General features: G+C 48.4%; 1 protein-coding gene across 2 annotated transcripts in view; it reads left to right on the top strand.

Moving 5' to 3' along the window:
• The first annotated feature begins 5724 nt into the window (after window positions 1–5724).
• LOC140901309 (potassium voltage-gated channel subfamily A member 3) overlaps window positions 5725–27765 on the top strand; it is a 32817-nt gene continuing 10776 nt past the window's right edge. Inside the window, exons 1-2 of one of the 2 annotated variants that reach the window (XM_073319919.2) lie at window positions 5725–9302; window positions 11952–12190. In XM_073319919.2, coding sequence (XP_073176020.2) covers window positions 5787–7508 — 1722 coding nt within the window. In that variant the 5' untranslated portion in view covers window positions 5725–5786 and the 3' untranslated portion in view covers window positions 7509–9302; window positions 11952–12190. Of the gene's footprint in view, window positions 9303–11951; window positions 12191–27765 lie in introns of those variants that run through there. The other variant, XM_073319918.2, reaches the window with a different exon arrangement.

A 27765-nucleotide genomic window follows, 5' to 3' on the forward strand; every position in this document is an offset into this window, starting at 1 on the left:
CAATAAAAGGATGAATGGCTCTGATTTAAATCCAATATAGGATGAAACCTCTCATCTCCATCTGCAATGACCATTACTTATTGCCTCAGTTGGACTATTGCACGAATGCAAAGTGAGGGGAAGAAGAAATAGCTTCTCCCCCATTGTGTGTGTCACCCACTGGTGTTACAGGCACCCCTCTGTGCCAATCCACCGAGGATATGAGTTGTTACAGCCCCCCACCTACTAACACCTGGATTTGTAGTTCAAGCAGTGGCAGCTCATGCTATTTAGCTTTGGGGGGGCCCTGGTTCAATCCCTGGTATGTTGTCTAAGATGGACAACAAGAACAACAAGTCTAGGGGGAAAGATTGTGGATTGTCAGCTGTAAAAGGAGTTCCTTGTGGGACAACTTGAGCAGCTGGGAGGTTGGGGTATTGAGTGGATGGACTTGTCTAAGCAGGTACCGCAGTTGGGAGGCTTTTGACTCTTGGGTGGAAGCACATAACACAGGAAGGGGGATGGGTGGGCAAGTTAGGCAGCTGGATGGCAAAGGAATGAGACAGGGGAAGTTGTCACCAGCACAGGATAAGCCATGTTTCAAGCGGAAGTTGACCATCTTTTTCTTAGATGAGCTTCTCATTATTGCAAAAGAGAGCGACAAATGAGGAAGGACCCTGTTCTGGTTAATGTTGTTATTAATATTATTTATTTGGTACTATGCAAACACTTAAGAAGGAGACTCAGTGCTCTGCGTAGCTACTATCTCAGGACAGACAAATAGCCAGGCTTCAGGAGAAAGGGACTAACAACAGGCAATGTATGTACAAGTTAGCTCCATGCACGGTGGAAGAGGGTCTTTAATAGGGATTTAAATGTGAACAATTGTTATGCAATATCCCTTTTCTGGTTAACCAGCATCATAAAGCAGATGTTTCCCCTTATCCCGGTAGAAAAACGGACCTGCCATCAAAGAACAATTATTTACTTACGTCTAAAGGTAGCAATACCAAAGAGTTCACATGCTCGGATGCTGGTTGAACTATATAAACCACAGTGAGAATGAAAACCTCCACTAGAAGTAATGCTGTTGGTGGTCAGGCTTAGCCCAAGATACTAGAAGAGGAAATTAGTCAATGGGAATGCTACAGCACTCACTGGAAAGTGCCACTAATCACTTCATCCATGAAAAGAATCTTTTAAGTATGGAAAAGAGAGGAGATTTACAAAAGCACAAATGGAGTTATGTGCCCAACTCTCATTGACATTCAGTGGGAGTTGGGCACCTAAGCATGCTTTGTGCCTTTAAAAATCTCCCCCTTGCAGGACGATTGAAGAAAAATGAGGGTAGAAGTTTGCTACATTTTATTACAAGCTTTCTTTTCTTGTACAGGTTAGCACTGCAGACCACCTCCCCCACCCCCCGACACACGAGGAATTTCATAACTGCCAGTTAAAAATTTAATTCAATTTGTTGAGATCACAAGAACTAGTGGCCACCGAATGAAAATAATAGGCAGCAGGTTTAAAACAAACAAAAGGAAGTATTTCTTCACACAACACACAGTCAACCTGTGGAACTTCTTGCCAGAGGATGTTGTGAAGGCCAAGACTATAACAGGGTTCAAAAAAGAACTAGATAAGTTCATGGAGGATAGGTCCATCAATGGCTATTAGCCAGGATGGGCAGGGATGGTGTCCCTAGCCTTTGTTTGCCAGAAGCTGGGAATGGGCGACAGGGGATGGATCACTTGATTGCCTGTTCTGTTCATTCCTTCTGGGTCACCTGGCATTGGTCATTGTCAGAAGACAGGATACTGGGCTAGATGGACCTTTGGTCTGACCCAGTATGGCTGTTCTTATCAGATGCATAAAAAAAACTAGAAGAAAAAAGCACAGAGAAAGAAACCCTCAAGGAAGGATTTAGGAACCTGGCTTTAGGCACTTCTTTTTTTTTTATTTTGTTTTTAAATCTTGGCCATAGAGTGGCTTCTGGAAAACTTTTTCCATGCAATTGCACTGGGTGAATAAAGTTCTTGCCACCAATCACAGAGCAAAATCAAGGCAGGTCCTCTCCAGGAACTGAAACTCTGCTTAGAATGAAGTTTCTATCGTGAAAAAAATCCCTTTTCTAGAAAAAGGTTCCATTGTACAACATTTATGTTTGCATTGCTGAGAGGATGCTTGTTGGCACAAAGACACAAGGGGCCAGACACCTAGCTACAGTAAGTCAGTGTCGTTCAGTTGATTTTTGATGGCCTTATGCTGACTCACACCAGCTGAGATCTAGTCCAGGGGGTCAGGAGAACATGCTCCCAAATATCCTACATTTTGCAGTATTTCTTTGTCCCCTGTAATTTCAACAGATTAATATAGTTTCCTTGACAGATTCATGTAACTGCCCACCATGCTACTAATAATACCTGCCTATCAACTGGACAATCAACCTCATGCCCCTAAAACAGTGCAATTTTCTTCAGCTACAGCTTGCGGGAAGCCAAAGTTCTCGATACGCAGTGGTTGGCACTCAATTTTCTTGGAGACATGTTATTCTCCTGACTGAAAAATTCCATATCAAACGGTTGCATTTATGTAAGTTATGCCTTCTCCTCTTGAGCCTTTCCTCATCCATAAAAGCTGTTTATGATCTACAGCGTACTTGTTTGTCTCCTAGAGACCAGACAACACTGATTTATTGACAACATTTCCAGCAGGGGGAAGAGTCTTCATGTACTACACCTATATAACGAGTGTAACATGACGTAGTTAGAGCGGGAACATGCAAACCACTAAAAACTAGGTCCCCTGGCTCGGAAGTTATTATTATCTGTTTAGAGTTGAGAATTTCCTTGGCTTCCTCTCCTACACTGTTAGACTAACAATAGGTGGTGACAGTACTAGATTTACTGGGGAATCCTGATCCACAGGGGAATCCTGAGGGTTGGCGGGAGAGAAAATGATTCTGCCTTTGCTGGGTCTATGATGGGGAAACTCTGAAGGAAGGATACTGTTTATTAATTATTAACATTATTACGAATGACGGTAGCACCCCGAGGTGCCAGTCCGCTCGGGGACCCATTGTTCTGGATGTTGTACAAGTGGATAGTAAGGAACAGCCCCTGCCTCAAGTTAAGATGAGACACAATAAGTGGCACTAGCTAGCAGATGAAGGATAAGAATAACTGTGATAGGAACAGACGGTTGCCTTGACTAGTTGCATGCACAAGTTCCAGGTGAGTGCCACTGAGACAGTTACCCAGGTGAGTGTCTTCAGGTGCACATATTCTCTGAGGTGACCATCCTGAAGTATGATGGACATGTGCTGAAGAATATTATACTGGCTGCCAACTAGGTACCAAGGAAACACATGGGATGCACATGGTAGTTTGGGAGGAGGCCTTGCTTGGAATGGATGTAAAGTCCCAGGCTCGTCCAGTGAATGGCCTGAATGTTTTGCTTAGACTCATTTGCCCCTCCCAGGGAACAACTGGCCGATCAGGCTGTGGGTTAGAATGCTGAAGCTGGGGTATGGTAGCATTTCCATTTCTCGAGGCAGAGAGAGTGGCGAAGTGAATCCTAGTTTGACGACCCCGAGGGACATGGGTACTGTTTGCAATATGCCACACGTTTCATTTGGTGCTCCTGCTGGGAACTCAGCGTTGGCAGTTTTTGTAATTTTGTTTGTAATTATCATCTCATGCTTGGCTCCTTTTATATATTTGTGTATTTTATACAGCTCGTTATTAAGTATAAATAAATTTGATCTTTTTATCTGTTTCTCCCCTACCTGCTGGAGGCTCTTCTGTTTAAAAATAACCGTAGCAATAAATCAACATGGGGAGTAGAATCTAGAACAATGGTGCTCTACATTGGTACCCTGATCCCCCAGGAATGCACTGCTATTTAGCCAGGATCCAACCTAGACTCCCCCTCCCATGTAGCAATACGAGAAGGGCAGCGAACCACATACAGACCCAGTATTCACTCAGGATGGGAGACAACACTAGGCTCAGGAAAATGAGGACACTTTGAGTAAGAGGAATTTTGCGGCCTTTATTGAAAAAATCCACCGCATTGTGTTGCACAACCCAGTAGTTTAGGGACCAGGGCAGAGGTGAAAGTAAGCTGGTATTGTCCAGTACGGCGTACTGGCGAGAGCCGGTACACAGCTGACAGTACCGGCAGGGGGCAGCTTCCCCAGACCGACAATTTTAAAGGGTCCTGAGCTCCCAGCAGCAGCCAGAGCCCCTGGCCCTTTAAATCGCTGCCAGACCCTTGGGGTAGAGGTGGCGGCGGTGGCTGGGAGCCCCAGGGCTCCAGCGGCGATTTAAAGGGCACAGGGCTCCCAGCCACCGCCGCTACCCTGGGGCTCTGGCGGTGACTTAAAGGGCCCGGGCTCTGGCTGCGGTAGCAGCGGCCGGGAGCCCCGGGCCCTTTAAATCACCACCAGAGCCCTGGGACTCCCTGCCACCACCGCTACCCCGGGGCTCCGGCAGCGGGGCTCTGGCGGTGATTTAAAGGGCCAGGGGCTCCAGCCGCTGCCAGGAGCTGAGGGCCCTTTTAAATTGCCGGCCTGGGGAAGCTTCCCCCTGGGGTAGCGGCAGTGGCCGGGAGCTCTGGGGCTCCGGTGGCGATTTAGAGGGCCCAGGGCTCCCGGCTCCTGCTACCGCAGCCAGAGCCCCAGGCCCTTTAAACCACCGCGGGAGCCCCAGCGTAACAGCGGCGGCAGGGAGCCCTTGGGCTCCGGTGGCAATTTAAAGGGTCCGGGGATTTAAAGGCCCCACCCCTTCTGCCAGAGGCCCCGCCCCCAGTTTGCTCAGGACCCTGGCCGACGTACCGGTAAGTCCATTAAATTACTTTCACCCCTGGACCAGGGGTAACTTAACGATCACTGGGTGTGCTCCTCAGCTGTGGGCAAGTTTCAGGCAGTAAATAAGTGGCGAATATTGTCTCGGTGAGCGTGTGCGCTCAAGTAGGCAAGTGGGCAGAGGTGACTATTAAAGCTGGTCAACATTTCCTGTGCAGAGTGCCGACACAAAACCAATATGCACCTTTCCTTTCTTTGGAACCTTTGGTTTGCTTCTGGTTACCTCAAAACCAAAACCAAACCGCGGTGTGTTTCCAGGGGTCGATTTGATGCTCTATCTCCACATTCCCCATGGGTAGGGGGGGGATAAATTTTGCATTCAACACGTCTCGCAGGAAAAATTAGGGTTTTCAGACCAACTCCAGGGAATATGATCAGTAAGCGTGCCCCAGGAAAGAGCTGGGTGTGTTCCTCCTCCTGCCAGGGTGGGCTCCCCCGGGCCAGGGCGGGAGGATTTGGTGCCTCCCCTGGCAGGGGCATGTCTTTAAGCTTCACCATCCCCAGGATTCAGCCCCTCTGTGGAGCGGGCATCTCCCTAGGCTTCCCCTTCCCCGGGCTGTGCCCGGCCTGGGGCCAGGCCACCTGCCCCTCTCCGCGCACAGATCTTTACGCGTCTCTGCCCGGCGCTGGGCACCTTCCCCTGGGCTCCTTCTCCGGAGCAGCCCCGGGGCTTGCCCGCCGCTGGGCTGCATGGCCACCTCCCCCCGGGCTGGGCACGCCCTGTCCCGGGCCGGCACCCGGCTCCCTCCCCGGCGCGGGGCGGTCCGTGGGCGGCCCCGGCGCGCAGCGACTGGCGCTGGGCGGCGCCCGGGCTGGGGGCGGATTTTTTGAGCCGAGCCCCGGCGCTCCTCGCTAGAGCGGCGGCGGCTGGCGGCGGCGGCGGGCGGGTCTCTCTCGCTCTCCGGCCGGGCCAGGCGGCGGCGCCCCCCCGCGCTGCCCTATGGACGAGCACCGGAGCCTGCTGCGCTCGCCGGCCGCCTCCTCCTCCAGCAGCCACCACAACCCGGGCTACACCGAGCCGCCGCCCCCCCCCGAAGCCCCCCAGCCCGGCCCCGAGCAGGAGGAAGCCGAGGAAGAGGAGGGCGGCATGACCGTGGTGGTGGGTGGGGGGGACCCCCTCCTGGAGGAGCCCCAGCACCCCCACCCGCTGCTGGCGGGGGAACGCTACGACCACCCCCCGGCCCACGTCCCGCCGCCCCCCGGCCGCCCCCCGGCGGGGGGCGGGGAGCACGAGTGCTGCGAGCGGGTGGTGATCAACATCTCGGGCCTGCGCTTCGAGACCCAGCTCAAGACCCTGGCCCAGTTCCCCCAGACCCTGCTGGGCGACCCCCGCAAGCGGATGCGCTACTTCGACCCCCTGCGCAACGAGTACTTCTTCGACCGCAACCGGCCCAGCTTCGACGCCATCCTCTACTACTACCAGTCCGGGGGCCGCATCCGGCGCCCGGTCAACGTGCCCATCGACATCTTCTCCGAGGAGATCCGCTTCTATCAGCTGGGCGAGGAGGCCATGGAGAAGTTCCGGGAGGACGAGGGCTTCATCCGCGAGGAGCAGAGGCCCCTGCCTGATAAGGAGTTCCAGCGCCAGGTTTGGCTCCTCTTTGAATACCCGGAGAGCTCCGGGCCGGCCAGAGGCATTGCCATTGTCTCAGTCCTCGTCATCCTCATCTCTATCGTCATCTTCTGCCTGGAGACCCTGCCTGAGTTCAGGGACGACCGTGACTATGAGGGGACAGGGGGGACCTTCGGCACGAGCAGCGGCCCCTTGGCGATGGACGTCTTCACCAACTCCTCCTCCTCAGCTGTCTCGATGGTGTCATCCTTCACCGACCCCTTCTTCGTGGTGGAGACACTGTGCATCATCTGGTTCTCTTTTGAGTTGCTTGTCCGCTTCTTTGCCTGCCCCAGCAAAGCCACCTTCTCCAAGAACATCATGAACATCATCGATATTGTGGCCATCATCCCCTACTTTATCACCTTGGGCACGGAACTGGCTGAGAGGCAGGGGAATGGCCAGCAAGCCATGTCCCTGGCCATCCTTAGGGTCATTCGGCTTGTCCGGGTCTTTCGTATCTTCAAGCTCTCACGACACTCCAAAGGGCTGCAGATCCTGGGGCAGACCCTCAAGGCCAGCATGAGGGAACTCGGCCTCTTGATATTTTTCCTCTTCATCGGCGTCATCCTCTTCTCCAGCGCCGTATACTTCGCAGAGGCAGATGACCCCACCTCAGGCTTCAGCAGCATCCCCGATGCCTTCTGGTGGGCGGTGGTGACCATGACCACAGTGGGCTATGGGGACATGCACCCAATTACCATTGGGGGCAAAATTGTGGGGTCCCTCTGTGCCATTGCCGGGGTGTTGACCATTGCCCTTCCTGTGCCTGTGATAGTCTCCAACTTCAACTATTTCTACCACCGGGAGACCGAAGGCGAGGAGCAAGCCCAATATCTGCACGTAGGGAGCTGCCAGCACCTCTCCTCTACGGAGGAGTTGAGGAAGGGGCGTAGCAATTCCACCCTGAGCAAGTCGGAGTACATGGTGATAGAGGAGGGGGGAATCAACAACACTGCATTCAAACAGGCTGCCTTTAAGACGGGCAACTACACAGCTACAAACAATCCCAATTGTGTGAACATCAAAAAGATCTTCACTGATGTTTAAAAAACAAACAAACACCCAAGCCTCCGAGGAAATGTTGAAATAATAATAATGCAAAGTGACCATGTAATCAGTATTATCTGGAACATGCATCATCATTGGTCTGTGTGCGCTCTTGTTTTACATCTATATTTTTTAGATCATTCGTTTTAAAGAACAAAGAAGAGGATTACAAAATAATTGGAAGATAAGAGGATGGGGGTGGCTGCGGAAAGGAAGATAATACGCTCCCCGTTGAAACAGGTGTTTATTCTGCAACACATTGCAGGGCTGCTTTGTGGGGGTTTTTTGTGGGCAGCTTGCCTCTTTTCTCGCTTTTGCAAAGAGTCGCTGTGTAGCCGATTTCCCTTTCCATCACACACACATGCACCTGTTGGACTGAAAACCGTGAGTCAGAAGGGAAGAAAATAACATTATATTGCAGAGCCTGTTTGCAGGCAAGGGGAGGGAATAACCATTTAATTTTGCAAAGCATCTCTGCTACCACATTGCTAAATGATGCTTAATATTGAACGTGTGGTGCATGTCCTTTATGGGCACCTTTGATGTCTTTTCTTCCCCAGCCAGATCGTCTATGAAATTCTAATGTGTTCAGAAACCCAAGTATAATCAGTTTCGATTTAATCAGAAAAATGCCCCCATTCTCTATTCCTAATTCCCTTCTCCCACAACCGTATGGAATTGTTTCATCCAACCCGAAATTCCTGGCTGCATGGTGTGTATGGGGAAATGTTCTTCCCACATGGAAAGGTTTAACAATTGACTAACCAAACAGCATCCTGAGTGTTTGAACATCCTATGATGCCAATGCAGATTGGGGATAGTTAGGCTCTCATTAAATCAGTAATGGGCTTTTTGAAGCGACTGCAGCCTCAAACAAAACCTATCAAGAGCCTAGAAACAAAGGGGGGGCGGGTATTTCTGTCCATTTCCAATGCATCTGAGATAAGCGTCTGCATCTATCACAAGAAGATTAAAGTGACAAAATCCTTCCAGCGGAAGTTACTAATTCGGACCTGAGTGATGCAGTTTCCATAGCAACCCTGGTTTCCTGGGAAACCCCAAAAGGTTGTCATGGTATCCCTTCACCGCATCCCCCTTCATCCTGTGCTGTTTCCACAGTAACCCTTCCAGATGGTTCCAACTTCTGTGATTCCACGGAAAAGCCGCTGCCCTGGTAAACCGCACACACACATACAGAGAGTTAATCCTGGAGAGATTTAGGAGTAGAAAGTAGTCATTATCCTAGATGCATGCATGGTTCTTTAGATCTGAAACATTCCTGAAGTCCTGGTACCTACCGAATCAAGAAGCAAAATGATCATCCCTGGAATGCTGCTGCGCACATGTGCTGAATAAAACACCTGTTCATAGGCAATAAACGCAACAAACCTCCAAATTACCCTTGCTATCCAGTTAATATTTGGGCAGTAAAACTGAAAATTAATTCTCTATATGCAAATCCATACATCTGCTCAGAAGTTCTAGAAAGGCGATCTCATCCCTGACGGAATAAACCGTACTTAAACACATGGTACGTGACCGAGATTTTTTTAAAAAACCCTCCCTCCAACACCAAACAGCAATTCCACTCGCAACCGTATACGGAACCGAACAACCAGACAGGAAACTTCTTAACGCAAAAGGATATCAATCTTTTGACCCTGGGGATGTGTGGATGGGGAGTAAGCAGAGATCTGTAAAGTGCAGGGGTGCAAAGTAACCAAAACCCTGTGGGAAAACATGCCTGCCTTGTCTCATCCAAGTCAGCCGCTGTGGAACATCAGACAGAAACAGGTGAGTTGTGCGCTGTGGAGAGAACAGATTATGCACCCTAAGACATTTGTGCTTTCAGATATAGACCTCATGTCTTTGTCCCGAACACAGCATAAAGCCCTCCCTTTATGCACATGCACATGAGCTAAAGTGGAATAATCTTTTCCATAAGAGTCCCCTGACTATTTTTTTCCCAGCTAAACTGTCTGGTCTTAGTTTGATTTTTCATATTGTTTGGTTTAAATAATATGTATTTAGTTTAAATAGCACGACGCATACTCCTTGTGCGGCGAAGCAGCGATACTGTTTGTGGCTTTGTTCACCCATAGTATGCTGAAATTACGGTTTCCACAATGGTTTAGTTCACTTGGTCTTGGATCACTTTTAAAAAGAAAAACCAGTGACAACCTATTCCGCCCTGGAAAGATGCAAGCTTGAAGTGTCAGCAGTAAGGGCCCGATTAAGATGTGCTTAAGTCCCACTGAAGTGAAGTGCTTTGCTGAATATGGATGGGTTTAAGCACATGCGTAAGTGTTTTGCTGAATTGGAGGAATTTGTCTAATTTACAGCAAAATAATGTAGAAAGGAATGGGACAGGGCAGGTTATTACAGGCAAATAATTATCTGATTTTAATTATAAGCTCAGAGTTTTCATAAATTTGTAATATGGTTTTATTCTTTACAACATTCTTGGAGCCAGGATTTCACTCATGATTTACATGTGGTCTTCTGTTCTGATCTTATTTAAATTTACCCCTTTGCCTTCATCCTCTTTTTAGCCCCCCCACCCTTTTCAATTAATAAAACCTTTGAGAAAATTCATGAGGCCAGATCAGATAGTGTAAATTGACATAACTTCACTAGAGCAACATCAGTTTACAGCAGCTCAGAATCTGGTCAGTTAATGATTATGCAATGGTCAGACATTATGTGAGGGAAGCCATAGTTGTAGCTAGGTAGATGTGAGTGCCCCTTTCTTTCCAGTTTTGTTGTAGGGGTGGAAGGATTATATATAGAAATTTGATCCTCCATATTTTTCTTTCCGTACTTTCATGAACACTTTTGTCATTCATCCAAGCACAAGTTGTTTGTCCATCGGTTGTCTATGTAACTCCTTAACATGCTTATTACATTTGTGTACCTGTACTTAAGTGTGATTTCAAAGATAACAAATCCTCACTTTGATAAAACTATATGCAAATTTTCTCACAGAGGGAGAACATTCAGTGTTCCTCATTTTCTACTGAGGATATAAGACTTTTTTGTACATGTTTTTGAAATTTTAAATCAGAATTAAAGATTTTATTCGCCTAGTGGGAAAGCAGTGGAAACACTGTCCACTTGACTTCCACTCAGAGCATTATAGATTTACAGATCAATTCTGTGTTTGAATTAGCGTCAACATGTTTGGATATGTGGGTGAGACATCTTATAGGCATAAATATGGCACTTTGGAATCATTAAAAGAAAAGCATGCTTGTGTGCATATAATGTGCAGCAAGGTTTAATTAATAATTTTGGATTTGCATGACCATTTCTTACCATATTTTGGGGGTGGAAGGTGGACCAAATAATTGGAAAAAAGGATGTTTTTGTCCGTAAAAGGTGATACCCATAAGAGAGCCTGAAAAAGATCCAGTGAATAGGCTCCAGTAAAAGAGCCCATTCCCCAAATATAGCATGTGGTACAGCTGACAAAGCATGTCTAACAGCCACCAAAAATCGCTGCTGCTTTCTTCTTTACAAATGTAAACCATGTAGACAAAACATTGAAAGCAGAGAGGTGGGAGGAGAATGGGGAAATGTAGAAATTCCATTGCTGGCTACCTGCTCTTGTCTCCACTTCATAGCCATGAGTTTAGCTTGGTCAGAATCAGGTACCGTATCTCTGCACAGTTGTGCAGTCTGAAGGTTACGCTTTCATTAGCTTGTCCACATGGAGAATCTCGAGACCTTTCCTGTAGAGATCGGGGAGACTGTTGCTCCCTGTTCTCTTTGCAGCCTGCTAGCTCTCTGTAATGCATTTTATCTCCCATCTTGCCATGTGCCTAGTGGATCTTTCAGGACTCTGACAGTCATTTTTGAGATAAAGATCGGCCCTTTGCAGCACGTTGGACTACAATGTTTTTAATGTGCTTAGAAGATTAGTATTATCTCTTCTCCTGCATGTAAATTGTCTGGCAGTTTACGGACAAACCTTCCCTAGCGGGGGTTGTCTAGTGTCATACACCATTATATTTAATGGAGGAAACATTAATGAAACATCCCGGCTGACTCTTTATGTGTACAGCCGTCAAGCAGTTCAAAGCTGGGATTTCTGCAGCAGCTGTAACTTGGCTCATCGGTAGTACTTTTGATTGCTCTACATGGTGTTAACTTGAGTGGCTACAAGATACACGTGCATAATGGCATGGTTACCATTGCGGTGGGAACCGTAACTGAATTTTCTGGCTTCTGTGCTTTCTCGCTGCATCCCTGTCTTTCACACCTCTCATCTGGCAGCAGGGTGACATTCACTCCCTGTGCTGAAGGACAGAATAGAAATAGACCGTTCCATGCCACAAGCAACAAAACCCTGTGCCTCCTTGCAATTTGTAACCCATTATGGCGTGGGTGTCTGGGAGACCAGGTCTGTGAAAGTCCAAATACTTTTTTTTTTTTTTTTTTCAGATTCAGAGTTCGTGCAGGGCCAGAACTTATCTATTTCCCCATGTTTATCCACCCCACACTGTTCCTCAGACGTTCTTGTCAACTGCTGGAAATGGCCCACCTTGATTATCACTACAAAAGGCCCCCCCACCGCCTCCTGCTGGTAATAGCTCACCTTAAGTGATCACTCTGATTACAGTGTGTACGGTAACACCCATTGTTTCATGTTCTCCGTGTATATAAATCTCCCCACTGTATTTTCCACTGAATGCATCTGATGAAGTGAGCTGTAGCTGACGAAAGCTTATGCTCAAATAAATTCGTTAGTCTCTAAGGTGCCACAAGTATTCCCTTTCTTTTTGCGAATACAGACTAACACGGCTGCTACTCTGAAACCTGTCACTTATCTTTTGGACATTAATTAGCCATTTAAATTCTTGCCCTTCCCAAATTCTTTTGGTTTCATTGCACTTGTGTGCTGCTTATTTCCTAGACCCCATAATGAAGGGTGTAATCCAATGCACACTGAAGTCAATGGGAATTTTTCAGGTGACCTCAGTGTGCAGGTCCCGAACTCAGAGTCCCTCCAAGCGTTTCCCATCACGGAGAGAATATATCAATGATACAGAGGAATTTAGAAGTCCTTTCCACATGGTAAATTGTCCCTGGGCTGCATATCAGAGGGAGTCTGTTACCAAGATGGGATGCAAGTGTGTGTGTCTGGGGGGGGACGGGGGACTGTAACCACTGATAAGGGCTCTTAAGGGGTGTCTCCTCGAGCTTAAGTTTACACCTTCCAGTTCTAGCAAAGACATACTCTAAATTTCCTCTAGGATGGCTTGCAGTGGGTACCACAGACAGCAGGTTCCAGCCTTCACAGCAAGGGCCTTGTTGATACCTGGTGGCCCTGGTGACTTCTTCTTACTAGGTATACTACATCCTGGATCCTTGCAGGAGGAGGAAAGGAGCTGAATCTAGCAAGGCTCCTATCTATTCTGATCAGGGACAAGTTGAGGGTTCAGGTAATTATCTTAAGACTCCAATGCCACAGTGGCTGCACAAGCAGATCCTTCGATTCTCTCCAAAGCAGTACCCTTAATTAGCCAATCCCCAAGGGAGGGGTGAGCAGCGGTCTCATTCTGTGTTGGGTCGTTGCCATGACTGCTAAATGTTTCATAAAGACACCCAGTACCAGTCCAGAAGGTAACACTGAATTAGTAATGCTGTTCCCCTGTGGGAAATCGGAGATGGTCTCTTTCTCCTTTCCACATTTCACTTCCCTCATCCTCAAGTTCCATCTCCCTTTACTCACCCTCCTGTCTTCCTCCCAGAAGTGCTTCCTCTCCCTCTCTTCAAACCCAAGTGCCCCACCCAACAGCTATACAACTAAGTTTTGGTAACAAATCAGAAACAAAAAAGTTCCACATCTTTTTCTCTGACATGTTGTGGGCCTGGCATCCTCCCGAGTGCTCTACTTGCATGTGGCATCCCTTTCTTCCTACCTTGTATCTACTTTTGTCTTTTTCCATTGTAAGTTCTTTGGAGCAGGGACTCTCTCTATATGTTTGTACAGGTCCTCGCGCGGTAGATCTTAATTTGGGCACAATCTCAATACAAATAGTTGATAAGAACAACACTGTATAACCCTGTGTGTGCGTCAGTCAGGCCTGGAATGCGTAGCTGGTCAGCTTCCTCCAGAAGAGGTAAAATTTCTCCCTGGGAAATCGTTTTAATACTACCGAGCTCTGATATAGCACTTTTCACCAGTAGATCTCAAAACGCTCTACAAAGGAGATCAGTATTATTCTTCCCAGTTTACAAATGGGCAAACTGAGGCACGGTGTGAGGAGGTGACTCTCGCAGCAGGACAGTGGCAGAGCCAGGAACAGTACCGAGGTTTCCTGAGTCCCGCTGAATGTAGTAGCGTGTTCCAGTGAGGATCTGCTGGAACACGGCACTACATGCAAGGCACAGCCTCTTGTAAATTACGTACTCCTTCCCGGCAGGAGAGCCAGTAAGAAGGAAAGTACAAATCTATTACTATCCATTTGGTATTGTGCCAGATTCTTTCCCACACTATGGGAACATAAAGGTCTCCAGATCTGGCCTTCTGGACATTCCCCGGATATAGCACAGAGAGAGCTGGCTTTCGTTCCCTGGCAAAGGGGGCATATTAAGGATGTAGCCAGGAGGATGGGCTTCAGTGATGTCCCAGCTGGTATACCAACCCTTTCTAGAGATTGAGTGAGCCTAGAACTCGCTGAGAGTCTGGGCCATTGCATTTCTTCTGCAGTATTTTAGACTCATTTTTCTAATTTAAAGAGTTTTTAAAGTGAGAAATTTTGAAATGAGGGTGGTTGTTGGTTTGGGTTTTTTTATTATTATTTTATTTCTTTCCACGATGTTACCTTGGAAACAGCTGTTGGTTGGGATTGCCTGTCTTGGCTTTGATGGGCAGACTCTTTGGTGGGGAGCATGTGTGTCGGATGCACAAATAAATACACAATAACATAGTGGGGTAGCTTTTCTTTGTGTGAATCTGTGAAAAGAAAAAAGAAAAGGAGGACTTGTGGCACCTTAGAGACTAACCAATTTATTTGAGCATGAGCTTTCGTGAGCTACAGCTCACTTCATTGGATGCATACTGAAAAGAAAATAGCCCCGCTGGAATACCAGTTAGTCGAGAAGCTTTTTATGAATTCAGTTTGCACTGGTGGGTTTGTTCACTGGAGGTGGGGAAATCAGTCCCAACCAATTTTTAAATCAAGAGTATATTTCTCCCCCCCCCGAAAGATCTACTCTAGGAATCATTTTGGGGAAGTTTGTGGCTATGTTATATAGGAACTTAGACTAGATCAGTGGTCACCAACCAGTCGATCCTAGAGGATCTCCCAGTCGACTGCGATCTCTGGCGGTGCAGCAGGGCTGCCACTAAAGCAGACTTCCCTACCCCGGCCCCACGCCGCTCCCAGAGGCGGCCAGTGCAGCCCCACGATCCCAGTGGTGGTGGGGGGCAGGGGTCTCCCTCTGCACACTGCTCCTGCCTGCAAGCACCGCCCCCACAGCTCCCATTGGCAGGGAGAGCTGCCTGGGCCATGCTTGCAGAGAGGGGCAGCGTGCAGAGCCACGTGCCTCCTGACCCCCCCAGGGGCCACAGGGGGCAAGTTGGTCTCTTCTGGGAGTGGTGTGGGGCCGGGGTAGGCAGGGGGCTGGGGTAGGCAGGGGGCCTGCCTTAGCCTCTGTGCGCCCGCTGCTGACTGGGAGCCGCCGGAGGCAAGTACTGCCTGGCCGGAGGCCGCACCCCAACCCCCAGCCCTGAGCCCCCTCTCACAACCAGCCCCCCCATACCCCCTCCTGCATCCCAGCCCTGAGCCCCCTCCCGGAGCCAGCATCCCATACCCCCTCCTGCACCCCAAGCTCCAACCCTGACCCCCTTTCCGGAATGAGCACCTGTATCCCCTCCTGCACCCCAACACTCTGCCCAAGCCCCCTCCTGCATTCAAACTCCCTCCTGGAGCTTGCACCCCTCATCCCCTCCTGCACCCCAACCCCCTGCCCCAGGCTCAGCCCAGAGCCCCCTCCCACACTGCAAACCCCTTGGCCCAGAGCCCGCACTCCCTCCCGAACCCCAATCTCCTGCCCCAGCCCAGTGAAAGTGAGTGAGGGTGGGGGAGAGCGAGTGATGGGGGGGATGGAGTGAGCAGAGCGGGGCCTCGGGGAATGGGCGGGGTAGATCCTGGGTTGCCCTTAGATCCCAAAAGGCATCTTGGGCGTAAAAAAGCTTGGAGGCCAGTGGATTAGATGACAGGCCTTGAAATCTCCAGTGAGATGATTATTTTTGCTTGAATCCCTTAAATAAAGTTAGCATGACTATTAATACCAGATTAATCTGAAAACAAGAGACACATAAGGTGGCGCATAGTCCCAGGGGCAGTGGCAGAGCTGTTTGGGAGGAACAGAGGCGGGTGACTTTTTGTTGTTGTTGCCAAAAATGAAATTCACTGAAAAAATGCACCAACACTGTTTGCAAATTCATCGAAAACAATTGGAAAAACTACTCAGACATGTCAATGATTTGTTCTGACATTCCCTTTCAAAACAAAACGTGGTTTTGAACCATGGTTGAACACATTTTGTTCCACCTAAACAAAGTGGGTGTGGTTTTTTGTTTTGCTTAGGAAAAAAAAAAACAACACCACACCTCTCCACTCCTCCCCCCGGAGTTGTCAGCCTAGCCACAGACCTGGAAAAACAATCATTGGGGAAGCTGGTTGTGAGCGCTCCCCTGACCTGTTCCTTTATCTCCAGCAGGAGTTTTATGGGGAAGATGTTGGTGGCATGCTTCCCCTTTCTGTTTCAAGGAAGACTAGCTCATTACTCAGGGTATACCTATTGCTGCAAATGCGTGTATCAAAGTGAAATCGGCCACACAGCATCCTTCCCTCCTCTGTCCTCCCTCTTAAATCAGTTGCGTCCTGTAACCAGTTAAAATTCTTTACAAATTATAGGGCCAGAGCCTCATCTAGCGAGTATCGGTGTAGCTCCATTGAGTTGAATGGAGCTTGATTTATACCTTCTGGGGATCTGGCTCTCAACCAAATTCTTCTGATGGCATGAGCATCCACAACCTAATAAAATTTGATTGACACCTCACTTGTCTGGATGAGATCGGAAGCTTGCAATGCATTCCTCCACACACAGATGGACACCCACCTTCATGCCATATAGCTGAATATTGCTATGGCTGTTGGTTTCTGTCTGCGGACATGGGCTCAAAAGCTTGGTTTTTGTTTAAACCCCTCCTCCCAAGATTTTAAGAATTTTAATTCATAGCATTGCCGTCGGGAAGTGGCATAAGGAGGAAGACCAATAGGAGGAAGGCAGGAATGGTTGGGCTTAGGAGATGAGAGGGGGTGACTGGTTTATTTCATTTTGATATTGCAGGATGTCCCAATCCTGCCACCCAGCAGTGAGGTTTCTGCAGGAGATCAGTGACGGTGAAGGTAGAGGAGCAGGGGTCAGAGAACGGGGAGAGGGGACAGAGCAGCACTGATCCCACCCTGCCTGCCCTGGCATGTGTGTTCATGCATAAAGCCATATTCATAGAATATCAGGGTTGGAAGGGACCTCAGGAGATCATCTAGTTCAATTCCCTGCTCAAAGCAGGACCAATCCCCAATTTTTGCCCCAGATCCCTAAATGGCACCCTCAAGGATTGAACTCACAATCCTGAATTTAGCAAGCCAAAACCACTGAGCTATCCCTTCCCCCAGGAACACCTGGGCAGAAAATCTACCGGGGGAGGGTGCGTCACTGCAAACTACCTGCAACCGCCTCGCTGGTGGCCTATGCTGGCAGGGCACCAGTCACAAAACACAAGATGCCCCCCACACCAGAAAAATGTGAGGGAGGGCAGTTTTGGTAGTTCGCCTGCCCTTCTTTGGGGTGATATTTCCCAGGGATGCAAGGGGCCAGGCTCCTGAGAATCAGGATGCAGGCTGTGGCTCCCGGATCCAAGGGCTGGTTCTACACTGCCCCAAGCACCGGCGTAGTTTAGTTTAGAACAGCCTCAGGGCTGCTTTGATCTACACCAGCTGATTATGGCTCCCAATGAGCTGTCCATCAGCCAGGGACTGCAAGAGCGCTCTGGCCGTGCTACCTTCCCTCCCTGGCACCCCCCCCCCGGGGGCTATAGGGGGGCAAAGGGGTCGTGTAGAAGCCACTGATGCCTTTCCTGCTGGAGGAGATCAGGTAGCTTTGTGGCCCAAAGGGGCTGAAGTGGGGAGAGAATGCACTCCATCCACATACATTGCATACTGCGGGCTACATTCCACTGCTCTCAGTTATACCAGTGTAAGCCTGCAGTCACTCTATTCAGGTCAACAGAGCGTCTCTGAGACCAGAATTTGGCCCTGAATCCATGGAATCTAAGTAGCTGCTTTAGCCTTTCCTTTTTGCAACCGTTCCAATGTTTCGGGATGGGTCACAGTAGACGTATCCAGATTTCACATTTTGTACGATGCTTACTGAATAGGGAGAACGGTTAATACCCTAACATCTACGTGAACAGCATACTCATCCTATGTAACAGGGACACACGTTCGCTGGTTTCATTTTGAATGCACTGGGACTTTAATACAAACTCCTGTGGTCTGTCACTCGGTTAAAGGAAATGATGTTTTTGCCCATTAAGAAAACATTTCATCTTGCAACCGAGGGATATGTACCTGTGCTTGTCCTTTTTTATCGAAGCCATTTTAACACTGCTGCTGGCAGCACAGGGCAAAATACAACCAACAGTGCTTTGTTGAAAAATACTGCTCATTAATTCCACTGTGACTATTTGATTAGACCTTCTATGAGCAAAATGCTGTTTTACAAACTCCACGAGTTTCACGAATCCACCTGTGTGTCATATCAACGCACAGGCCTTAGATTTTCATTCTGAGTAAACACATTGACAAACATTCCTGCATGAAAATCCCCCCAGGGCTCCATCATTTCCCCTGCCCCCGCCCTTTTTTTAAAAAAATGAATCAAGACATGTTCAAGTAAATTAAAACTGGTCTTGTGTCAGACTGAGATGAAGCAAGCTTTGGCTTTTAGCTTGTCAGTCTGTTTCGGTGTGGCTGAGTTTCTCACCCACAACTGCTTTCATCCCAGGTCACAGTCTGAGTAATCCTGGTGAGCTGACCACATTCGTAAACTAAAATCCAAACAAACTGAAATGCACAAAGCTTGATATAGATGGCTGATTTTTTTAAACAGATCATGTTTTGGAAGGCACTGCTATTCAGACATTTTTCAGTGTTTTCTCTAGAGTCTGCACATGGACAGTGTATGCATAGATGTGTGCGTGTGTTTATATAGACAGACATTTAGTACACCTGGTTTTTAGCCAGTTTGCCCATAAATTAATATTTGGTATTAAGATTTTATACAGATTTGGGATTTATTTTTAAAATACAAAACAAGTGCATCTGCTTGATTTGGGCAAAACAGACAAGTGTTCGGAGTTGTCAGACCAGATCAGAGCAATAGCTCATCTCATGTTTCAGAGTAACAGCCGTGTTAGTCTGTATTCGCAAAAAGAAAAGGAGTACTTGTGGCACCTTAGAGACTAACCAATTTATTTGAGCATGAGCTTTCGTGAGCTACAGCTCACTTCATCGGATGCATCCGATTCATCCGATGAAGTGAGCTGTAGCTCACGAAAGCTCATGCTCAAATAAATTGGTTAGTCTCTAAGGTGCCACAAGTACTCCTTTTCTTTTAGCTCATCTCATGTTATCTCTGACAGTGGCCAGTACCAAAGGCTTCAGAGGAAGTGCAAGAAACCCCATAGTGGAGAATTATCGAATCGCTCTCTGGGCCAGATAGAGGTTGAATGAAACTTCTGCTGATTTCTCCAAAAGCCATTTTTCAAATGACTGAAACACAAGCTAAAACATTGTGCTTCAGACTGAGCCCTTTAAGCCGATCGTTATGAATATATGATTGATCAATCATGAGTGAGCCAGCTCACCATTCTAATCTCTTAACAGATTGAACCCTGGAAGTTTTGATGCTGTCATTTAGGAAGGAGGGAACAAATTCAATCAGCGCTGATGGATGCACGTGAAAGCCCTATTCTGCAGCTGACTGTGTATGAGAGCAGGGTTCTATTGAGCATCCGCAGTCAGGTTCAGAGTCGGGACCCAGAAGATTGTAACAAAGAGCCCGCAAAGGATTCATGCAGATTTAGTGACTGGACCGCCCAGGGGCTGTACCATTCAGCAGAATTAGAGAATGGAAATTAAACAAGGCAATGTATTTGCTGCTATTCTTCGGCTATTCAGATGAACAAACAGGAGTAAAACACGGCCCAGGGTTATTGCCATAGTATGGTCAGTGGATAGAGCACTGGGTTGGGACTCAGGATATTTAGATTCTATTTTCCCTGACACTGACCTGCTTGCTGACCTTGGGCAAGTCACATCCCTCCTCTGTGCCTCAGTTTCCCTACATGCAAGACGAGGATAATGATACTGACCTTCTTTGTAAGGTGCTTTGAGAGCTACAGATGAAAAGCAAAATATAAGAATTATAGAGTTTAAGGCCAGAGGGGACCACCAGATCACCTGGTCTGACCTCCTGCAGATCACAGGCCACCCCTTGCCCCAGCACCTGCACACTAAACCCAATAACCGAAGTTAGACCAAGTATTACAGCCCAGAGGAGACTAAACTATTTATGTGCCACAGGCAGAGAACAGGAGGGACTGAGGTGCACCAGTGCTGAGGCCCTGCAGTGGGCAGGGAACTGATTAAGTGGGAAATACCCAGATAATTTTGGCAAGTGATCCGCACCCATATGCTGTAAAGGAAGATGAAAAAACCCCCAGGGTCACTGCCAACATGACCTGGGGGAAAATTCTTTCCCCGCCCCACACATGGCCATCAGTTAGACCCTGAGCATAGTGTTATTATTAAACCCACAGGTGGGTGAACCACATGGAGGCTGGAGCTTTTATGAAATTTTTCTATTCTTTGAAGGTATTTGCAAAGCTGATTTAAGGTTCATGAACTGTTTTTCCTCCCTTGTAATTTAAACTTATGTTTAGTTTGCCAGAAGCTGGGAATGAGCGACAGGGGATGGCTCACTTGATGATTCCCTGTTCTGTTCACTCCCCCTGGGGCACTGGCCACTGTCGGAAGACAGGATACTGGGATAGATGGACCTTTGGTCTGACCCAGGAGGGCCGTTCTTATGTTAGTTCTCCTCACAAGGGAAATTCATTCAAAAATATTTTCCTAGCTGAAAGGGAGCATGTGCTTTGCACTAGGTACAAAGACCTGCCCCCGAACTCCCTGCACACTGAGCTAAGCCAGGCTGCGCTGAGTGCTTTGACTTGTTGACGGCACTGGGGTTAAATTGGGCCAAATTATTCGTGCAGTTCCAACTCTGCAGTTCCATTCAACTTGACAGGGATGTAACAGGGCAGATGGGAGCTCACTTGACCAGATCCTTCCTGCTGTTCTTTGGAGTAACTCCCTTGACATCCAGCGGGGTCATGCCAGTTTACACCTGCTGAGGATCTAGCCCACTGTAGCTGTTTTCATTAGAATTTTGCCTCTCGTTTTCCCTGCTCATTTCCTCCACTGTGTCTCTTTGTGTTTGCTTTTCCTCCTCCAGCTTTTGCTCCATTTCTCTCTCTCATTTCTGAAGTGTCTATATCTATTTTTCATCCTAATTTCCCCCTGCTTCTTTTATCACTCTCTCTCCAAAGCAGAGCTCAAACCTAGCATTTGAGCTCAAGTTAAGTTTGCAGACCCACGGTTCTGGAGCGGGTTTGCAAGGAGACAAAACAACCTTGTCCAACCCTAACTTGAAACTAGCGGACACATCTCTGGGGCTGTCAAGCTGGCGCCTCTCGACAATGCTCAATTCACTTTGAAATATAATCTGTACTGAAAGGTGTGAAAGGATGCTAGCTTGGAGTTGTGTGCATAGCACAACGCGCTATGGAAGGAAATGCTTTTTAACACCTCCTCGTACGTGTCGTGTATGCCAACGCATAGTCCTTGAACTTTAGGTTTTTTGAATAAGGCCTCGAGTCACAGATTGCTAAACATTCTGCTTTAAAAAAAAAATCCCCTCTGGCTTTCATAATCATCTCCTCCCTCACCCTTTTCATTTTTAATTGAATGAGTCTAAATGAAGTCAATGGGATGAATTTGGCTCCTGTCCTGTACATGAAAGCAAATCTCATTTCAGATTGACCTAAATCAGGCACTGGATTTTATCTTATCTCTCTGCTTTCAATATGAATAAACTTTCCAGCCAGTATTGTGCTCATCCGTAGTTCTAAATCTGAGTAATCCTGAGAAAGGCAGCATCATTTGAAGGCACCAAAACAGACAGATCCTTCCTCGCCCTGTCCTTACTCCTGCCTATCTGCAGTTTGGATCATTGCTCATTCGCTCAGCTGGGTTCCCTGGTCCCTACAGGAGAAGGGAAATGGGGTGGGGAGGGCAAAGTGGCACCTCCTCCCTGTCCCCCTCCCTGTTGCTCCTGGATGCACTGCCTTGGTGTTGGTTGTTGGGGCCACCAGCAGGCGTTGGGTCCTGCCCCCCTCTGGTGTCACCAGGAGCATAAGGCTGGAGGAGCAGGGAACCAGTGAGTTCCTCACCTTCCCAGGGGCAGAGGGGCTCAGGCTTTGGGCTTCAGCTGTGGCAGGGCAGCAGGCTCTCGCTGCGGAGCTTCGGGCTCCAGCCCTGGGTGCTGGCTGTGTGGCAGCAGGCCCCAAGGGCCGGCCACATAGCTTCGGGCTCCATCCTTGGACCCTGTCCTCAGGCTGCGGGACTTTGGGCTTCAAGCTCCAGCCCTCGTTGCCTCCCCCAGTCCCTCACCTCCACCGGCCCTCCCCAGGGCTTAATTTGTCCCCAGGCTTGCCAGGGCTGTGGAAAGCAAAACTTGTATGTTTGTCCATATCACTTTTCACAACAGACTTACTAGCTAGCAGTAAATAATTTACCGTGATTTGGACGTGCCTATTTATTTGTTTTTCCTAAAGCTAAATAAGTATTTTAAGGAAAGAGCAGGAGAGCGACCACCAGCAAGAGTCGGTGGCTGCACTCTGAGGCTACCAAAATTTTTGTCTTGAGAACCCCTGTGATGGCAGTTTCTGAAAACCCCAGACTTCGCTGAGCCTGGTCAGTCATGGCTCCGAGCAGAACCTGCACTTGGTTTTAGGCTGTGAGCCCCTCCTGGCACTGGACGCAGATAGTAACCATGCCCCGGCAAGCAGCTTTTGGTACCTAGGGCCACGGGGTTCTCTTTCTGCAGACCCCAGGAGGGATGGGTGGAATCATTTTTGGATGGTGGGGAGAGTGCTCCTTTACCCCACTATGCTCCCCTCATGGGGATGGGTTTGTTTTTACAGCTCTCCCAGTGCTGGTGCCGCGACTACACAGGCAGGTTAACGTTGGTAGTGAAGACATACCCTTAGATTATTTTGCAAAGACTATTGCGGAATAGAGCTTGTGTGGACACTCTTACTCAGCACTAAGAGTGCCTTTGTACAGATGAGCTTAATCCACTTACAAACTGGATGAATCTAAAGTGCACAAAGGTCCTCGTGTGGAATAAATGTGTCCACGCAGAAACTATTCTGCAACAGCTATTTCCCCATGTAGACAAGCCCAAGTCCTACTGCCTTTCACTACTGTTTAGGCTCCTAAATCACATAGATGCTTGTGAAAATGCTTCTGTAGCGTGTGAATTGCTTTGGTAGTGGACCCTATGTCCTCTTCCAATCCACTGCAGTCACGCGGACCCAGATTTTCAAATGCTGAGCACACACCATCAGGGTCAGATTTTCAAAAGAGCTCAGCTCCCACGCAGACATCCAAGTAACCATATGATTTTCAAAGGAGATCAGCACCCAGTGTGCGACTCTCTTAAAAATGTGGGCCCCATTACATTAATAATGTCCACATTTGGATCTTATGCTGACTAGGATATACAATGGCTACAGGACTGCAACCTCAGTGGATAAAGTAGGAGGTGCTAATCCATAGGCCCCTTTAGCCCACAATTCTGCAAACTGACTGCTGGAAGTACACCCTGCACCTAACGCAGAGTCCTCCTGACTTCACTGGTTCTCTGCCCACCTGCCCTGTGAAGGCTATAACCAATGAACTATGGGATATATAGATGTAGGGCTCCCGCAAGCTCCTGCAGCTGTTCCACTGTAGATAGATAAAGAGTGATTGAGCCGGAGAGAGTAGGAAAGATGCTGTAATACAGTGGTTAGGCCCCCTTGGTCCCCAGGAGCAGGAGACTGTAGGGCAAGTCCCCCTGCTCCAAGCAGGCAGGAAGGATTGTAGCGCGATACTGAGTCTGTGGAGAAGCCTGTGCTGTATGCAGAAAGAGCTGCCGGTGGTGGCAACCTGGCCCCCAACCTGCCGTCTGCACTTCGGCTGTCTCACCAAATTAAGTCCCTCCTGAAAACTGACCCTCTTTCTCCAGTGCCAACGATCATAGTACGACGGACATATTTTACTCTTTCCAACACAGGGCACAAACGTTCGTGAGACACATTACTGCTTTTCCTCTAAATAATTAGACATTTTAAATTTGCTTCTAATTAATATTCCAAAAAACCTACTTCATGAAGATAAAGCAATGATTCAAAGGCTTTAGGGTGGGGGGAGCTGAATTACATTTGGCAAATATGCAGTCAGCGTATCAAAGGCAATTTTGCCTTTTTCCAAACCTTTTAGTTTAGGGATTGTTCACAAGAATTCTTATGGGTTTTCACCACTCCTAGGACTCTACAGAGGCTACACAGAGAAGTAAAATGCATTTTCCTGTACTATCAGACATCCTGTTACCACTACGTTTGCTTATTGCAATCTTAAGTACCCCCAAATGGCCATTATCTAATATACTTATGACCACTCTATGGCTGTCAGTTCCAAACATACTTAAATTCATTTGCAGCTGACATTTCCAGATTCATCTGTGGGAGAAACCTTGCATTTGTCATTAAAAGGATACTAGGCTTGAGTTGCCTCTCAGACCTGTTTCTCACCAGTCGAACTTCAGTGACTTCAACTGAATCGCTCTCAATTTAAACTGGAGTAGCTGAGAGTTAGGCCCCGGGACTATCTGTGCATGGACCATTCCTCTCACTGGGAAGGGAGGCTCAAGCAGCTCTGTGGAGCCTGTCACAGTTCTGGGGTAACTGCACCTTTGACCCCCTCTGTGGTCAGCTCTAGGGATGTCCATTCAGGTCTGAGGCATCTAGCCTTCCTTTTTCTATGGACAGGGACCCACATCCCTTCTCCTGTTCCCCAGGGGGTCAGGCCCGCGTCGCAGGGAGTCAGTCCTGCCCCAAGAGAGGCAAAGGCTAGAGGCCTTAGACCTGAACGGGCATTCCTAGAACAGACCCCTGTGGCGGGAAGGTCAAAGGTGCAGTTCCCCTGAAATTGTGACCTATGGGGGGATTTTGCATTAATCACCCACCAGTGACTCCAGATTCTGCAGGAAAGGCACCTCCCTTCAGTGAACCAGGAGCACACAAATACCTAATCATCTGTATTGGTACAAAGGGGTACGAATGGGCCTGTCTCAAGATAATGATTTTTGAGGTGTTCATACTTTAAACATAAAATACAATATGACCCCTCCCCCGCCCAAGATAAAAAAAGAGTGCAACTACGTTCAGTATATCTGTCACCGCACCTTTCATGCTTTCCTCTGGCAGTGCTGAAGGGGAGGATGGAAACAGGCCAGGCTAGGGGGAGAGGTGGGATTCCTGCAGAGCATATAAATCCGCAATTTAAGAACAAGTATGCAACATCCAGCAATTTGGAAGGGCAGGTTCGTGTGTGTGTGTGTGTGTGTCTAATTCAAAGAAGCTCAGCCCTTCCCCGTGCTCCCCATGTTAGGCCAATAATTCATTCTCCGGTGGAAGCCGACTGTGCTCAATTTCAGCTCCGAAGAAAGGTCTGTCCTGAAGTTCTAAAGAGCCTGATTAAAAAGGCCGCTAAACAAGACACAGAAATAGGTATAATGAGTCTCCACAAACATCTGTGCTCTGTAGAGCTAGGGCCAAAGCCTGAGCCCTGCATGAAGCTAGAGTAAGTACATTTTGCTGAGTGGGCAGTGGGTACCACATGGCAACATCAAAGCCAGAGCCCTTTCTGGAAGCAAGGGACTAAAGGGAGGGAGTTCGCCCCCCCGCCCCATTCTGCCCCCTCTCCTGCAAGCTCTGGCTGGGGGCGGGACCACAGTGCATGGTGAAATGGCTCTTCTGGCTTGCACCATAAGCTGCACCAATGATGCCCCCAAAAGTCAGAGCAGGCCCCGGTTTGTCTTGGTTATACTAGGGCTTGAAGCAATCTAGACGTGGGAAGGCACAAAGCTGTCTTAAAGACAGCTGTGCCCCTTCTTCTCCCTGGGTTCTTCTGGAGACAACACAGAATCTGACCTGGGAAGCTTTAACCTTGTGATTTCTCCTTTCCCGCCCCGCCCCATCCCATCCCAAAGACAGATCCTACCCAATACTAGCATCCCTGCACCTCCGTAATTCAGTGCTTGGATAGCAAGGGCACCTTAATACCATTAGATTAGGTGATTGGCACTTTTAAAATACCAGAGATCTGTTTTAGATCGGGTTTGAACAAGTCCCCTTCCTCTGCGCTGGACACTGCTACCTCATTTAATTTTCACAATAAAATGTTCTTCCCACTCAGCAAATACACAGCTAGATGCACGTGCAGAAATAAGAAGATAAACACTCCCCTTCTTGAGGCGGGTAACAGCCTCAAACGCCCTCCTCCACGGTCTTTGTGCGTGCCGTGACGTTTAACAAAGCTGGGTTCTGGCAGTGGGGAACGAACTCCCAAACTTAAAATGCCTCCGGGAGAATGAGGCAGCTCCGGCTCAAGACCCGGAGCTGATCTTAGCAGCAGCATAGCTAAGAGAAAGAGGGTTTGCTGTGATAGATGGGTCCCAACCCATTTTTCATAGGTAGGGTTGCCAACTTTCTAATTGCACAAAAACGAACACCTGGCCCCGCCCCTTCTCCAAGGCCCCGCCCCTGCTTGCTCCATCCCCCCCTCCCTCTGTCGCTCACTCTCCCCCACCCTCACTCACTTTCACCAGGCTGGGGCAGGGGGTTGGGGTGTGGGAGGGGAGTGAGGGCTCCAGCTGGGGTGCAGGCTCTGGGGTGGGGCTGGGGATGAAGGGTTTGGGGTGCAGGAGGGGGCTCCGGGCTGGGGCTGAGTGGTTCAGAGTGCGGGAGGAAGTTCAGGCTCTGGCTGGGGGTGTGGACGCTGGGCACTCTGGGATCCCGACTAATGGGAGCTGCGGAGCCGGCCCTTGGGGCGGGAACAGCACGCGGAGCCCCCCTGGCCGCACATGCATCTAGGGGGCCACTAGAGAGCCTGCCTTAGCCCTGGCCCCCAACTGCGCCGCCGTCCAGACTTAACGGCCCGGTCAATGGTGCTGACCGGAGCCGCCAGGGTCCCTTTTCGACCGGGCGTTCCAGTCAGAAACTGGATGCCTGGCAACCCTAATGAGCGGGTAAATACAACATCTTGAATTCCACCTGGAATTCAGTGCAGCTCCCGAAACATTGGTGTAACAGGCTCCCGGCATGAAATTTCGAGCAATAAACTGGCTCACTGCATTTGGTACCAGCTTCAGTTTCCAAGTGCTGCACATAAAGCGTATTTCAGCACTCTAAGCTGGTGGTGACAAGAGCGGATAACGGGAGCAAGGTCTGCATCGGAACGATGCACTGACGAGGCCTGTCAGATATTACAAAGATAAAGACCTGGGTGTCATCAGCATATGGAACATATCCCAGTTCGTGTTCACCCGCTAACCCTCCCACCTATTGCATATACACGTTGAATGGGAGAGGTGAAAAAAACAGAACACCCCCCCCCCTTACTACATTGGCAAATCTACCCATAATTTTATCATTTCAAAGGTGTCAAATACTTGGGGTCAAATTCTGCTCCAAGTCCAGTGGTGCAAATCAGGACTGCCTGCTTTGGTGTTACTCTGCATTTCCACTGGGTACAAACCTGGCCTTGCCTCTCTGTAATCATTCACATACATTTGCCATCATCAGTTCACATTAATTTTTTGCCAGATTTACAAGACCAACCAGTTGCTAAACATCATCTGAATCATATCAGGCCTTAACAAAGCCAGCTTGATTGAGATAAACATGATGAGGGAAAGCCATGTCATGCTAATTATCCCGGATAGAATTTGAGACTCAACGTTAATGAGAGATCTTTTCTTGTCTTTAGAATATCAAACTTTGTTATTT

Source organism: Lepidochelys kempii, chromosome 21 (genome assembly GCF_965140285.1).
Source record: "Lepidochelys kempii isolate rLepKem1 chromosome 21, rLepKem1.hap1, whole genome shotgun sequence".
NCBI lineage: Eukaryota > Metazoa > Chordata > Testudines > Cheloniidae > Lepidochelys > Lepidochelys kempii.